The sequence below is a fragment of the Haliotis cracherodii genome, unplaced genomic scaffold (genome assembly GCF_022045235.1).
Source record: "Haliotis cracherodii isolate W230 unplaced genomic scaffold, xgHalCrac1.p SCAF_2, whole genome shotgun sequence".
NCBI lineage: Eukaryota > Metazoa > Mollusca > Gastropoda > Lepetellida > Haliotidae > Haliotis > Haliotis cracherodii.
The window spans coordinates 36,920,280-36,935,282 of record NW_027266275.1 but is presented as its reverse complement, the minus strand read 5'-3'; the positions used below and the strand labels follow the sequence as shown (position 1 = coordinate 36,935,282).

General features: G+C 40.3%; 1 protein-coding gene across 1 annotated transcript; it reads left to right on the top strand.

The window, feature by feature from the left end:
- The first annotated feature begins 2,101 nt into the window (after positions 1–2,101).
- LOC139469185 (uncharacterized) lies at positions 2,102–13,910 on the top strand. Its single transcript, XM_071251318.1, has 8 exons — positions 2,102–2,254; positions 2,776–2,854; positions 3,924–4,040; positions 5,961–6,083; positions 9,090–9,185; positions 11,291–11,413; positions 12,897–12,986; positions 13,729–13,910. Exons 2-8 carry the CDS (start codon positions 2,779–2,781, stop codon positions 13,881–13,883), a joined length of 780 nt encoding a protein of 259 aa, XP_071107419.1. The 5' UTR covers positions 2,102–2,254; positions 2,776–2,778; the 3' UTR covers positions 13,884–13,910.
- The last annotated feature ends 1,093 nt before the right edge of the window (positions 13,911–15,003 follow it).

The following is a 15,003-nucleotide window of genomic DNA, read 5'->3' as shown; positions in this document are numbered from 1 at the left end:
CCAGGCATGCCATCAGCGTCAACCAATCACTGAGCCTGATCAGCCCATCCATTTGGTCGCCTCGAGAACCATAGACTGCTGGGGACCTGGACCTAAACCGTCATCGTCTCTGGCATCCAGTTATATCACGACGTGTCAGATTAATACAGGAGGCAAGCACAAAGTGATGCAGATTCCGTGGTTAAGCTGCAACAAACAAGAGATCGGGGCGAATCGACAGTGGAAACCACGATCAGCGGATCTTGGAACGACTAAGGGACGCAACTCTCGGCGCAGCAAATGTCAGCCCCTTGCCTAAGTGTATTCCAGGAACAAGGGGAGATATATATCACTATGTCCCGGCAATATATACCCAATTATTATATTTACACGCGTTTTATTTAGTCATGAATAACGGCGTATTTCTCAGTTGGATTGAAAATACATTAACAAGACCGAGTGTTATGTTTTCCTTTGTTTGTTTGTTTGTTTGTTGTTTAAGGTCGCACTCAGAGATATTCCATATATGACGGCGGTCTGTAAATAATCGAGTCTGGACAAGACAATCCAGTGATTGACCAGACAATCCAGTGATTGACGTCATGAACATCGATCCAAGCAATTGGGATACGATGGCATGCATCAACCAAGTCAGCAAGCCTGACCACCCGATCCCATTAGTCGCCTCTTACAACAAGCATAGGCGCCTGTCGCGACAAGCATGGGTTGCAGAACACCTATTCTACCCCGGATCTTCACGGGTCGAGTGTTATGTAGATTGGGTGAAACAAAGAAAAAGTGTGGTGAATGTGTGGGTCCTGTACCACACGGACATTCCGCCCGTATTACGATGACACACTATGATAGAACTGAAATGCCGTTTAGGAGTTTTTACTTAAAGTTGACAAAGAAAAAAAGGGGAGAATATAAAATATTTTGACTCTTTTCAAATATAATAATTTTAACGAACATATATCTTGGGGGCACTTTACATTTCATTTTTTGCAGTACACGCGTGCATTAGTAGATTATTTTACGTACGCTTCAATTACAGCTCTTCATCAACATCAACGGTGAAACCTTGCTGAAATGTTGCAATGTGGCCACTGAATGTTGAGTGTGAAATACTGATGAATATTAATATAATAAATTAATAACATTCAGAACTGTCGCCACTGTTTTTCACTTGTATTCGTACCTAGCTGGTTTAAGTTTTCTATAGAGCGACAGCATTGCAAACAACAAAACAATAAGGAAAAGAATTTTCGTCATTGAAATATTAAAACAAAGGATTGTACAAAATTAATGATGCAACTAATTTAGCATTGAAAAAGATTAACATGCCAGTTAACAAAAAAGTTACATTAGGTAAAGAAATGACTTTCATATTCTGCCATATTAATATGCATATTGTTGGATAAAAAGCAATATTTACAATGCTTCTAATAAACATGTGGTTTCAGGTTTTCTTTTGTTGTTGTTGTTGTTGTTGTTGTTGTTTGGAACCGACGGTGATCTTTTGATTGAATGTCATTTGTGTCATACACCTGTCAGTTAAAACCTAAACCCTTTCAGAATTTAATTTATTAATCTTATATTGCAGCAGCATTTTATGAATTCAACATTTGCGATAGTTACATATTTTATTTCATAATGTCGATTCAATTTTTATTTTTATTTCAATGTTTTATTGAATAAACACTCTAAGTAGCAGTTTTAAATTCTGCATGTCAGGGTTTATATATATATATATATATATATATATATATATATATATATATATATATATATATATATATATATATATATATACGCTAGTTCATAGTGCCTCATGTTACATGTTCTATAGAGTTGTTATATGTATATGCATGTAAATGCATCTATATTTACCTCTATGTATCAGGAGAGAAAAGGATTAAATAGGCGTCAGGAATTTATTACTCTTTCACACCTCGCGTATCATGTGATAATACAATTAAGTCAATAGTTTATTAAATATTCATGATAGATATATTTCTTTTTCTATTGTTCGTTGAGTCACCGGGCCTAGAGATGAATCGATGACATGCTCACCAGTTGATGTCGTTGTGATCGCGAGAGGTATTGACTGGTGGTTCAAACCTTGGCTAAACCTTGCGACGTACACGGGAAGATGGCAAGCGAATTAAGATTTTATTACTGAACAGAAAGCACACCTGTTGCCAAAAATCAGTCGATAGATTTAAGTCTTGGTTGCAAGTTTCATTATTGAAACTGAAGTTGTCCGGTCACCACAGTAAGTAAAGCTTTCATATAAATGTCACTAGTCACATATATTACATCGCTATGTAGAGAACTGTATTCAACGAAATATCTGTGCCATGTTTCTCTCCACATTAAAATGACCAAATAAAGGGAATAAAGGATTTTGATCAAATACGGGATTTTGTCTGTAAGAGAATAGAATCCAACATTATAAGCAATAGTGATATTTAAATTTATTCCCATTCTATGTGATATACATTGCATACTGAACAAAACAACGTGAGGGATCTTGAATATAGTTTAGGATAATTTTATGAAATTGTGTGATCAGTTTTCACGACAAAAAAAATCCCCGAAAATATTCACGATCCCTAACCTTTTTGCTCAGTGTGTAAAGGATATAGGTCAGTGATACAGGATAATGATTCCACTATACAAAACTAATAATGTCTACAGTGTGAAATAGATAGTACCTATCAACTGAAATGTTTCATTTTTGGTATACAACGTATTCGCTCAATATTTAATCTTTTTTCAAAATATGCTTCGTAGGCGATGTCGCCACATTTTTACAAGGCGGTGACTCTGTGTGTCGTTATCGTCTCTTTATCAGGACACAGAGTGAAAAGAGGTAAGTACTGTTTTGCTAAGTAGTTTAAGGACACTTTTATTACCCACAGGATCTGCATAAATTCAGAATCGTGCAATACCTTAAGAATGTTTTTTGCATGTTATCAAATGTGTTCATATGAATGTGAACGAGAAATTGCTCATCTCAGTGATTTATGACTTATGACAACACTAAATGTATAGGTAAGTATACAATGTGGCATAAAGACTGATTTTAGAGGGGATGTATATAACAACAGTACAAACATACGGTAAAAAATTCATCCTGGGTCACGGACTTGCTCATAACGTGTTCAAAAACGCTTATTTGAAGTTTTTAAACTCTGCCCTTTTCACTCATTTTAGGCCGCCTCCGTAGTCTTGTGGTAGAGCGTCCGCCCGGAGAGCGGAAGGTCCAGGGTTCGATCCCCGGCCGCGTCATACCAAAAGACGTTAAAAGATGGTACTTGTTGTTACCCTGTCTGGCGCTCGGCATTAAGGGGCTAAAACAAGGACTGGTCGGCTCGGAGTCAGTATACTGTGTCTGAGTGGGGTATTCATGTTAAACTGCGGCATGGTATCTCAGTGAGCTAGCACTATAAATCGGTATCAGTCCGGACTAGTACAAGCAGCCACACACACACGTGCATGCACGTCGCTATGTAAGTGCAATAATCTTGGACGCGACGTTAAACCCAATTTCACCTCGCCTCACTCATTTTAGTCATAGTTATTTATTTGATCATGTCAGAATTCCAAAATTTGCAAGTGTAAATAGAAATAAGACTAGTTGCAATCATATATATAGCTATTTAGATACTTACTTTGACCTTATACACGTTGTAATTCACACACATCCTATCATTGGGATTAATTACTTTAACATATATTACCACCCGCAAATACAATCTATCAACATCTTTCAGTCTTCGAACACAACTAATGTTGTCATTAAAAAGGAAAACTTTGTTTCCGTGTCCTTACGTCGGGAAGACAATCCGAAAAAGACACTGACATAATTGTCTGAAACGTACTTCTAATATATGCCTAGCTGAAAGATGTGTCTGCTAATGTCTCTGTGTTACATCCAGACGTTAGTGACGGTTGTCAGGGTGCTGACGGACGCCATCACGAGGACAAGGAGGTGTTCAAGGTGGGGTGCTTCAAATACAGGTGTGTCCACGGTCACGCAGCTCTAGAGAGGGGAGGTAAATGTCTTGCTGCTGCTGCTACTACTGCTACTACTGTCTCTTCGACTACTACTACTACTACTTCTACTACTACTACTACTACTAATACTAATACTACTACAACGATAACTACAGTTACTACTAGTGTTGCAGCTACTACTACTACTATTACTACTACTGCCAATACTTCTTCTACTACTACTACTACTATTTTTACTACTATTAATACGTCTAGAACCACCAACAACAACACTACTACTACTACTACTACTACTACTACTACTACTACTACTACTACTTCTACTACTATTACCACTTCTACTACATCCTCTACTCTACTATTTCTGCTACGGAAATTAATAAACCCACTATGAATACTAATACTTTTACCACTTCAACCACTACCACTACAGCAACACAACCACTACCACTACCACTACAGCAACACAACAGTGATCCACTACAATGACACACCAGTGATCCACTACAGTGACACTGCAGTGATTCACTACAATGACACACCAGTGATCCACTACAGTGACACTGCAGTGATTCACTACAATGACACACCAGTGATCCACTACAGTGACACTGCAGTGATTCACTACAATGAGACTACAGTGATCCACTACAATGAGACTACAGTGATCCACTACAATGATACAACAGTGATCCACTACAATGAGACTACAGTGATTCACTACAATGAGACTACAATGATTCACTACAATAACACTACAGTGATTCACTACAATGATACAACAGTGATCCACTACAATGAGACTACAGTGATCCACTACAATAACACTACAGTGATTCACTACAATAACACTACACTGATTCACTACAATGGCACTACACTGACTCACTACAATGACACACCAGTGATCCACTACAATGTCACACTACAGTGATCCACTACAACGTCACACCAGTGATTCACTACAATAACAATACAGTGATCCACTACAATAACACTACAGTGATCCACTACATTGACACTACAGTGAACCACTACAATAACACTAGTGATTCACTACAATAACACTAGTGATTCACTACAATGTCACACCAGTGATCCACTACAATAACACTACAGTGATCCACTATAATGACAGTACAGTGATCCACTACAATGTCACACCAGTGATCCACTACAATAACACTACAGTGATCCACTACAATAACACTACAGTGATCCACTACAATAACACTACAGTGATCCACTACAATAACACTACAGTGATCCACTACAATAACAATACAGTGATCCACTACAATAACACTACAGTGATCCACTACATTGACACTACAGTGGTCCACTACAATAACACCACAGTGATCAACTACAATGAGACTACAGTGATCCACTACATTGACACTACAGTGATTCACTGCAATGACACTACAGTGATTCATCAAAGCAAGAAACATGTAGTTGCTATTTCCTCTTACCATTTTTTATCAATTTCAAGATTGAAATCGAATTTTGGATGCTAAGGAATTTCAAGCATTTACCGTTTTCACTAATTCCACTACCACTGCTGCAGCTACTGTTACTTCTACTACTACTACTACTGCTACTACTACTGTTACTTATACTACTACTACTACTGCTGCTGCTACTGTTACAACTACTGCTACCACTACTACTGTGACTAGTAGCATTTACCGATGTGTGTGTGTGTGTGTGTGCGCGCGCGAGCGTGTGTGTGTGTGCGTGCGTGTATGTGTGTGTATATATATATATATCATCATCCGATAACATTTTGGTGACACCACTAATTCTTTATTACTGGAACAACTTAATAATTGATTCCATAAAATGAATTGTAGAACATTAAAAAGGGAACTAAAAGGTGTCAAGGATAAACGAGTGGAAGAAAGGCGACTCGTAGTCAGCTGCAAAGTTAGTTGCACGTCACCTGTCTATTTCAGGATGTCCGAACCCGCTCTCATCAGCTGACTGTCTGGACATGGGGGAGACCTACCAGAAAGACTGCTCCATCTACACCTGCGTCATGGAACACGACGACCACTTCATTCGAATCACCACCCCCAGTAAGTTTACATGGGTCACTCGCACTTGTGTTGAAATGTGTCAACTATAACTGCTCTCCTTACGCTTAGGGACACGGATGGCTAAGTAACATGAGACTCGCTGAGTTGCTTCCCTTTGTCATGTCATGATCCGCTGAGAGTCGGTTCAAATCCTAGGTTGCGTTCAATTTCAAAACCTGAGCCGGGGTGAGCCCGTGTTGACCAAGGTAAAACCCATGTTAAGCTTGGTTGACAAATGTTAACTCATGTTAACTGATTTACGTCATACTTCGGTTGACCTAGATTGCCCATACCTACTGAATCCTGGGGTGAGGTATTTTGGTTCCCGACCTGCAGGTGACGTCATCGATGAAACCAATTAGTTTCATATACTGATTAAATCATGATAAAAGGGCATTTTAATGAATAATAATGATGAACTTATTGATAGTTTATATGTATTCTGAATGATTCCCGGAAATTTAAATTTTCGATTATTGATATGAACACTTTAGAATCAATTATCAACTATGTTGATGATTTTGCATATCTGATATTCAAGGCGTTTGTTTGAACTTTCTTGTCCTTTTACATGCATTAAATAGAAAAGGTACAATGGCAGCTTTGTTGAGCAATGAAACACTTGTTAACATCTCTTAGTCGTGTGTTATAGCAATGCGCACAGCTGATGTTATTCTGCTCCTCCTAGCAGCGGGGGCAACCCATGCTTGCCGTAAAAGGCGACTATGCTTGTCGTAAAAGGCGACTAATGGGATCGGGTGGTCAGCCTCGCTAACTTGGTTGATGCATGTCGTCGATCCCACATTGCGAGGATCGATGCTCATGATATCAATCACTGGATTGTCTGGTCCAGACTCGATTATATAACTGGAATATTGCTAAGTGCGGCGTTAAACAAAAAAATAACCTCCTGGCAGCCGCTATTATATCACAAGTTGCATTTTATGCAGTTTTTTTCGGGCACTGCTCCTTATTATCCTTGAATAACACTGGTTGAATCGTGAATACCCTGGTTGCCAGAAATGTGGTACCCTCGGTTGACTCAGGTCACTGAACTTTTAATAATCGAACGAACCTAGAGTTTGTTTTGTTTGTTTGTTGTTTAACACTGCTCTTAGAATTATTCCAGCTATATAAAACAAGGTTTGTAAATAATCAAGTCTGGATCAGGCATTACAGTGATTGACATCATGAGAATCGTTCTTAATTGGGACCGATGACATGCATCAACCAAGTCGGCGAGCCTGACCACCCGATCCCGTTAGTCGCCTTATTACGACAAGCATAGTCACCTCTTACGGCAAGCATGGGTTGCTGAAGACCTATTCTACCCCGGATGTTAACGGGTAACGAACTCAGTGAGTCCTTCTGATCATGATTCTTGATTTGTCAGCACCATACCCGTCTTCTTGGGTTTCACCGAGGTGGTAAATGTCTAGGGCCTGCGACAATTAAGCTGAAACGTGGTGGTATATACTTATCGAAAGAAGTTAAGGAACACCCGATCTGTTCATGGCAATGACAGATTAACTGTAGTCGTATGAGAACATCGGGTGTCCTTTAACTTCATTTGAGTAGTATAACTTAAATTCTACTCACACCCTCGTAAATGTGACCTTTCACCCTCTCGGTAGCGTTTCCTCCCGTTTTACACGCGGGTGCCTGGTATGGTGGAGGGGAGACCCGATGGGTTCATGAAAGGAAGTACTTCTTGTTTGTTGTTTTACGCCATACTCAGCAATATTCCAGCTATATGACGGCGACCCATAAATAACCCAGTCTGAACGAGACAAACCAGTGGTTGATATCATGAGCATGTCACATGCAGTCGGGCTACAAAATAAATGATGTGTGTTGATTTTTCGAACAAACATTATCTACTATTGATATGGTACTTGACAGTTCAATCTTCATAATTTCTTGTAAAAAAATAATAAATTAGATTTGCATAATTTAACAACTGCAGATACAACGCAGGAATATGAATGATATCCTTGTATTATAAACTGCCGGGCAAAGAATATATGCACCCATGTTTGATGGTGGCTGTACATTAAACAAACAAGAAATGGTTATTCGATGGTTATGTGTCAACACGGGTTGAAATCAATCAGTATCCAGTAGTAACGTAAAGCTGGTGTGTGATAATCAATGCACTTAACTGAGCAGCACAAGGGAAGACAAACGAACTGACAGAGCGTTACACTGCATTGTGTAGTGACCACGCCGGAGACTTGTACACGGTCATGCAACACTACGACGTCGTCGATACCTTCCCTTTGTATTCATTTCAACATAAATATGTTTCATGTTGATTTCATCGTTATATTGAGAAACACGCGAGCAGCTCAATCTTGATATGTCGAAGTCAAAAGCTTTTATGAGATCTCCTTCACTATTAATGTCTAACATTATTGCCGTGTGGGCGTTAAAATGTAGGATCAGATTTCAAAGTATTGCAGAATGAAACCTTGGTAATTCGAATTTAACATCTCGATATTCTTTCACTTCGTTTATCTCGAAGTACGGATAACCCGACAGGATGTATTTTATGTAAAAACAAATCTGAAATGTGGCATGTATTGATCCACCTTGTGCGAAGCAATCAGGTGTGAAACGGAAATCTCAACTGGCTGCATACTGAAAATAGAATATGTAAGGAACTGTTTCTAAAAATAAAGGTGACGCATCGCATATACAACCAGGAACCAGTTTATACTACAACGGTTTTATAGTAGCGGGTCATACTTTACGCTCTCCATTGGGAATTCGATATCGTTGTGTGGATACGTTCAGGATGTTTTTCATTTTGTTTAAGAAAAAAATATTGTTTTATTATTTTTTTTCAACTGTTACATGTTGAAGATTAGCTATATTATTTTTTTCAAATATGAAATTATAATTGTGTACCTGAAATATTGCAAAATTTTCTGAAATAGATTATTCATTTTGTGGTGACGTATTTACCGCTACATCCCGTTGATTACGTCATCAATCTGTTTCCAGGGTGCAACGTCAGTAACGAATGTGTGAATGTCGACACCATCACGTATTGCAACGAGTGCCTCACTGACGCCAATGGACACCCTGTTCTAAACAAAGGTAAGTGTTACCATGTCGACATGGTTATCATCCTGATTAGTCCAGGGTATTATATATGCATCTTTATCTGTTATGACAAATATCCTGCTTAAATCCTAAACATGTTTAGATTATTGGGATTTTGTGTTTAGCTGGGGCTAAAACAAGGACTGGTCGTCTCGGAGTCAGTATATTGTGTCTGAGTGGGGTATTCATGTTAAACTGTGTCTGAGTGGGGTATTCATGTTAAACTGTGTTTGAGTGGGGTATTCATGTTAAACTGTGGCATGGTATCTCAGTGATATTTCATATATAAAGATCCTAAACGTGTTTATAGATGCAAGTCACCAAATATGTCTTCCGATAAGGATTTAAACACATTCCTAAACATGTTTAGATCTAAACATGTCTTGTATATGTTTACATTCTTGACACACTTTTCTCAGTGAGGTAGTCGGTCCGTGAACGGTTAGCTTTACACCACAAAACAAGCAGGTCAAGCAGAGTAAAACCTGTCATTAATCAATTGATGATCAATCAATCAATCACCATAAGATTTATATGGTTATATGGATTTCCGACCCTAGATTCTATCAACAGGATCGAAATCTTCTTGACCAAGTTGAAATTTGCCATCAATAATTCTTATTGAAAACATCTGTTGGTCATTTTGGTCTGACCATTCCGTTATTATTTTTTAAATAACTTGTTCCAAAAAATAATAGAAAACATAAATTTGCCTCCGGTTTTACATCCAACATTTATTCACTGGGTGTCCTGGCAAATAATGTGTTGTTAAAAAACAAAACATGTTATCTCCTCTTTTGAGAGAGGTTTAATGACTGAAAAATATTCTGTCTCTCACCGACATAGGTAATTTCCAAAGAGTGAGTGAGTTGGATTTAACGCCGCGTCGAACAGTATTCCAGGTATATCGCGGCGTTTCAGCTTGATGTGGGAGGAAAACCCGAAGTGATGCAGGTCTCCGACATTTACCACTTTGGTGAAACCCACGAGCACGGGTATGGCGCTGACAAACCTAGAAACATAATCGGGGCGAACCTGGATTCATGGGCTTCTGGCGGGAACTATATACACAAACAGTCCGCTCAGATTGTGAAACTGAAAGAGATTCGATGTTCCCGAATGTTAGTTTCGTTGTAAACGGAAACCGAATATAACCACAGCGACATCCTAGCTGATGCGATTTGGATCTTCCTGCCCATTTATGGAAGACACAACGCACAAACATATAAGTCAATGTAGGAAGCTGGAAGTGACATCGGGAATACATGACTTTCTGAAATGCATGTAGCAGTTTTCCTTACTGTTACAAAAAAATACATTTTAAAATACAGCATTTATTCTCTTATACGAAGCTTTTGGGAGTTAAAAAAACAGAAACCATAAGATATATAGTTGTCGGCGACACCTCGACCTAGATTCGTCAGAGTGTAATCAGAACCCATTTCCACACGTAATAAAGATGACGCAACACATATACAGCCGGTAACCAGTATATACGACACGGCCGTCATTGTACGTCGATAGACCGCCTCCGTGGTCTTGTGGAAGAGCGTCCGCCCGGAGAGCGGAAGGTCCAGGGTTCGATCCCCGGCATTAAGGGGCTAAAGCAGGGACTGGTCGGCTCGGAGTCCGTATTCATGTTAAACTGCGGCATGGAATGTCAGTGAGCTAGCACTATAAATCGGCACACGTGCATGCACATCGCTATATAATCGCAATACTCTTGGACGCGACGTTAAACCCAACTTCACCTCACCTCACATTGCAGGTCGTGAGACATTGGTAACTTCACAGTTAAGAACGGGACAACGCGTGTAAACACAGCGACACACACTGTGGGGAATCCTGGATAAAATATGTCCCCAGTTCACCAGGCTAGTCGCAAGAGCCGACTTAAATGGGGTTTGGGTGTTTTTAGTTCTGTGTGACATGACTGAGTGTGTCATCGTACCCCGAGGGCGTGGAATCTCGGGGATGTGTCCTCCACTGGTTTGGCTGGATTGATTCCATTATTTTCAAGCCTCTGTGGTATACTTGAACATTTTCAAACCGCGGCTTAAAACATCATTCAGCCACTCATTCATTCACTTCATTTCCAGCATGCAGAGTGGAGGACACGTGCTACTCCCTGGGGAGCGTTATCAGGGAGGACTGTGTCGATAAGAAATGTGTTGAATTGCCAACGGGAGCTGAGTTTCAAGAAATTCCATCTCAACCAGAACGTAATGCCTGTCTAACTCATTCTATTAACAGAGATACCATACATCGTGTATGTTGTTGTCAGTAGATTGCTATTATTACTAATTACTTAACAATATTTTATGTATTATTTATGCATTGTAGACTATATGTAGTGTGATGAAGTGTTTATGCTGTGGGATGTATGTTGTAGGCTATATATTGTGTGATGAAGGGTTTATGCTGTAGGACGTATGTTGTAGGCTATATGTTGTGTGATGAAGGGTTTATGCTGTGGGACGTATGTTGTACGATATATGTTGTGTGATGAAGGGTTTATGCTGTAGGACGTATGTTGTACGATATATGTTGTGTGATGAAGGGTTTATGCTGTGGGACGTATGTTGTACGATATATGTTGTGTGATGAAGGGTTTATGCTGTAGGACGTATGTTGTAGGCTACATGTAGTGTGATGAAGGGTTTATGCTGTAGGACGTATGTTGTAGGCTATATGTTGTGTGATGAAGGGTTTATGCTGTAGGACGTATGTTGTAGGCTACATGTAGTGTGATGAAGGGTTTATGCTGTAGGACGTATGTTGTAGGCTATATGTTGTGTGATGAAGGGTTTATGCTGTAGGACGTATGTTGTACGATATATGTTGTGTGATGAAGGGTTTATGCTGTGGGACGTATGTTGTAGGCTACATGTTGTGTGATGAAGGGTTTATGCTGTAGGACGTATGTTGTACGATATATGTTGTGTGATGAAGGGTTTATGCTGTGGGACGTATGTTGTACGATATATGTGGTGTGATGAAGGGTTTATGCTGTGGGACGTATGTTGTAGGCTACATGTTGTGTGTTGAAGGGTGTATGCTGTAGGACGTATGTTGTAGGCTATATGTTGTTTGTTGAAGGGTGTATGCTGTGGGACGTATGTTGTAGGCTACGTGTTGTGTGTTGAAGGGTGTATGCTGTAGGGCGTATTTTGTAGGCTACATGGTGTATGTTGTGTGTTGAAGGGTGTATGCTGTGGGACGTATGTTGTAGGCTACGTGTTGTGTGTTGAAGGGTGTATGCTGTAGGGCGTATTTTGTAGGCTACATGGTGTATGTTGTGTGTTGAAGGGTTTATGCTGCAGGACGTATGTTGTAGGCTACTTGTTGTATGTTGTGTGTTGAAGGGTTTATGATGTAGGGCATATGTTGTTTGTTGGATGTTGAAGGTTATGCTGTAGGGCGTATGTTGTAGGCTACATGTTGTATGTTGTGTGTTGAAAGGTTTATGCTGCAGGACGTATGTTGTAGGCTATATATTGTATGTTATGAGATGCATGTTGTAGGTTATATCTGCAGGCTGGAGGCCGAACGATGTAGGTTCTATGTTGTTGGGACAGACCCGTGCATAGACTGTGTGTTATATACCGTACACTGCATGTTATATGATGTAGGATGTGTGTTACCTGCTCTAGGCTATACCTGTAGGCTGTATGCTATATTATGCTTATCGTGCTTATGTTGTAGGCTGCATGTTGAACCAAGATGGTTCATGTCTGGATGTGGGCACAACTCATGACTGTCTCACCTGTAACGCCGATCTGACAATTACAACAGGTGGGTGGATAATCAGTGCTTCTGTCATCTGCAGTAATACAGCTGTGTTGGACACATTGGCGTGCATGTTGCATGGATAGTTAGTTAGATCCATTCAATGCCAGGACATATAATGTACATGGCGAAAATGGTATCATTGGGAAACATGGCGATTGGTGAATACCGGGAGAGGGGAAGGGGGAGTGGGCTCAAGAAGGGGAGAAACATGGGAAGCTGAGGAGAGTATGACATGAGACATGAAGAGAAGGAAAGAGATGTACAGAGAAGAGAGACGTCGAGAAAGATGGAGAGGATAATTTGGTGAGATGATGAGATGAAGAGAAGAAAGTGAGAGGTAGAGTGAAAGACTGAGAGACCAAAGGGGAGATGGAAAAGACGGAAAAATATGGAGAGAGGGTGGGGATAGTGGAGAGAGGCAGATAAATGAGAGGAAGGGGTGGAGACAGAAAGAGAGGAAGAAAAAAAGAAAGGAGGGGGTTAAGAGAAGAAGAGATCTGATAGTAATGGAAATGGATAATCAGAAATCTGAGGAATCGGAGAGGGGGAAATCATCTGATGGAGTTGTGGAGAATGGGGGGAGAAAGTCATCAGTTGGGGAAGGAGAAAGCATAGAAGAATATTTGAAGCAGAAGGGAGCTGTATCAATTTAGTGATCAAAGAACAGGGTATGAACAATTTCTCAGACCTTTAAGATTTAACACACTATTCAAATTATCTCAATTTAACCCCATTGTATTTGCAGCTTGTGAGTTCCACGATCCTGTGGATGGCATCAAGTGTGTACCAAATGGACAAACATCTCTCCATCTGTCTGAAGGCAAGAAGCACCGCTGTGAATGTGGCGTTCTACCCGATCACACATCCATAATGCACTGTTCAGAACCCATAAAGGATTAACAATGTGTTGGCATGTAATCAAGGATTAATCACAGTTATCTCCTCACTGAACACAATAAATCGGTTGAGAGTTACCTATCTGTACGAGTTGACTCAAGACAGAGAGAATGGTTACGAGTTTGTTATTCTGCAGATCGCCCATCAAGTCCTCTTTGACATCATCACAGCAAGCTATTGATCCAATACAATTACATAAAACGGTATGGACGATGGATGACCATGGCGGACTACAAGATATTCCAAAGTCATCCCCTCCTCCTAACTGATCCGACCCGTGAAGATCCGAGGTAAAATAGGTCTTCAGCAACCCAGTCTTGTCGTAAAAACGACTATGCTTGTCGTAAGAGGCGACTAACGGCATCGCTAACTTGGTTGATGCATGTCATCGATCCCAATTGCGTGGGTCGATGCCCATGATATCAATCACTGGATTGTCTGGTCCAGACTCGAATATTAGCAGACCGCCGTCATGTAGCTGGGATATTGCTGAGAGCGGCGTAAAACAACTAACCAACCAACCAACCAGTCAACCAAACCTTAGTGATCCAGTGTCTTACATTGGAAATGTCTACGACCGGTCAGTTCAGGATTTCCTTCACTTTAGTTGACTTTATGGTTAACTGAAATCCTGTAGGATGTAGAAATCTCACATAACACAAGACAGAAGTCAGCCTCGATTATCCAGAGCATTATGTTCCCGTTCTGTGTTGATAAATACCCTGGATCCACTGACCACCATTGCTTGGTTTTATCGAGGTGGCATGACCACCTCGGTCTTTCCAATCTCCGACCTCATAATGCTTGACAGTAACTGTATGGCTGCTGGAACTAGACCTCTGGACGCCCTTTGAGTTATGGTTGCACATAGGACAACAGTATTTATCCTAATGCAATGGAGATATCATGCACTGTATTATCGTGGGAAATCTCTCCTGCCACTTCCACATTTTGGAGCATGTGGGGAATAGAGCCCGGGTCATCAGCATGATGACCGAACACTTTAACCACTTGGCTACCCTTTCTCCCGTCACAGATGGGAGAGATCGGCCTAAAAGGATGGCTTCTAACAGTGTTTCAGTTAATAACAATGTCAGCAAAAGGTGGGGGACAGCCTGAACTG

Bases quoted from the DNA above. Each gene is read 5' to 3' on its own strand.
- LOC139469185 (XM_071251318.1), top strand. From the start codon at position 2,779: ATGTCGCCACATTTTTACAAGGCGGTGACTCTGTGTGTCGTTATCGTC. The intron at 6,084-9,089 runs GTAAGTTTACAT...ATCTGTTTCCAG, and splicing joins CATTCGAATCACCACCCCCA to GGTGCAACGTCAGTAACGAA. The intron at 9,186-11,290 runs GTAAGTGTTACC...CTTCATTTCCAG, and splicing joins ACACCCTGTTCTAAACAAAG to CATGCAGAGTGGAGGACACG.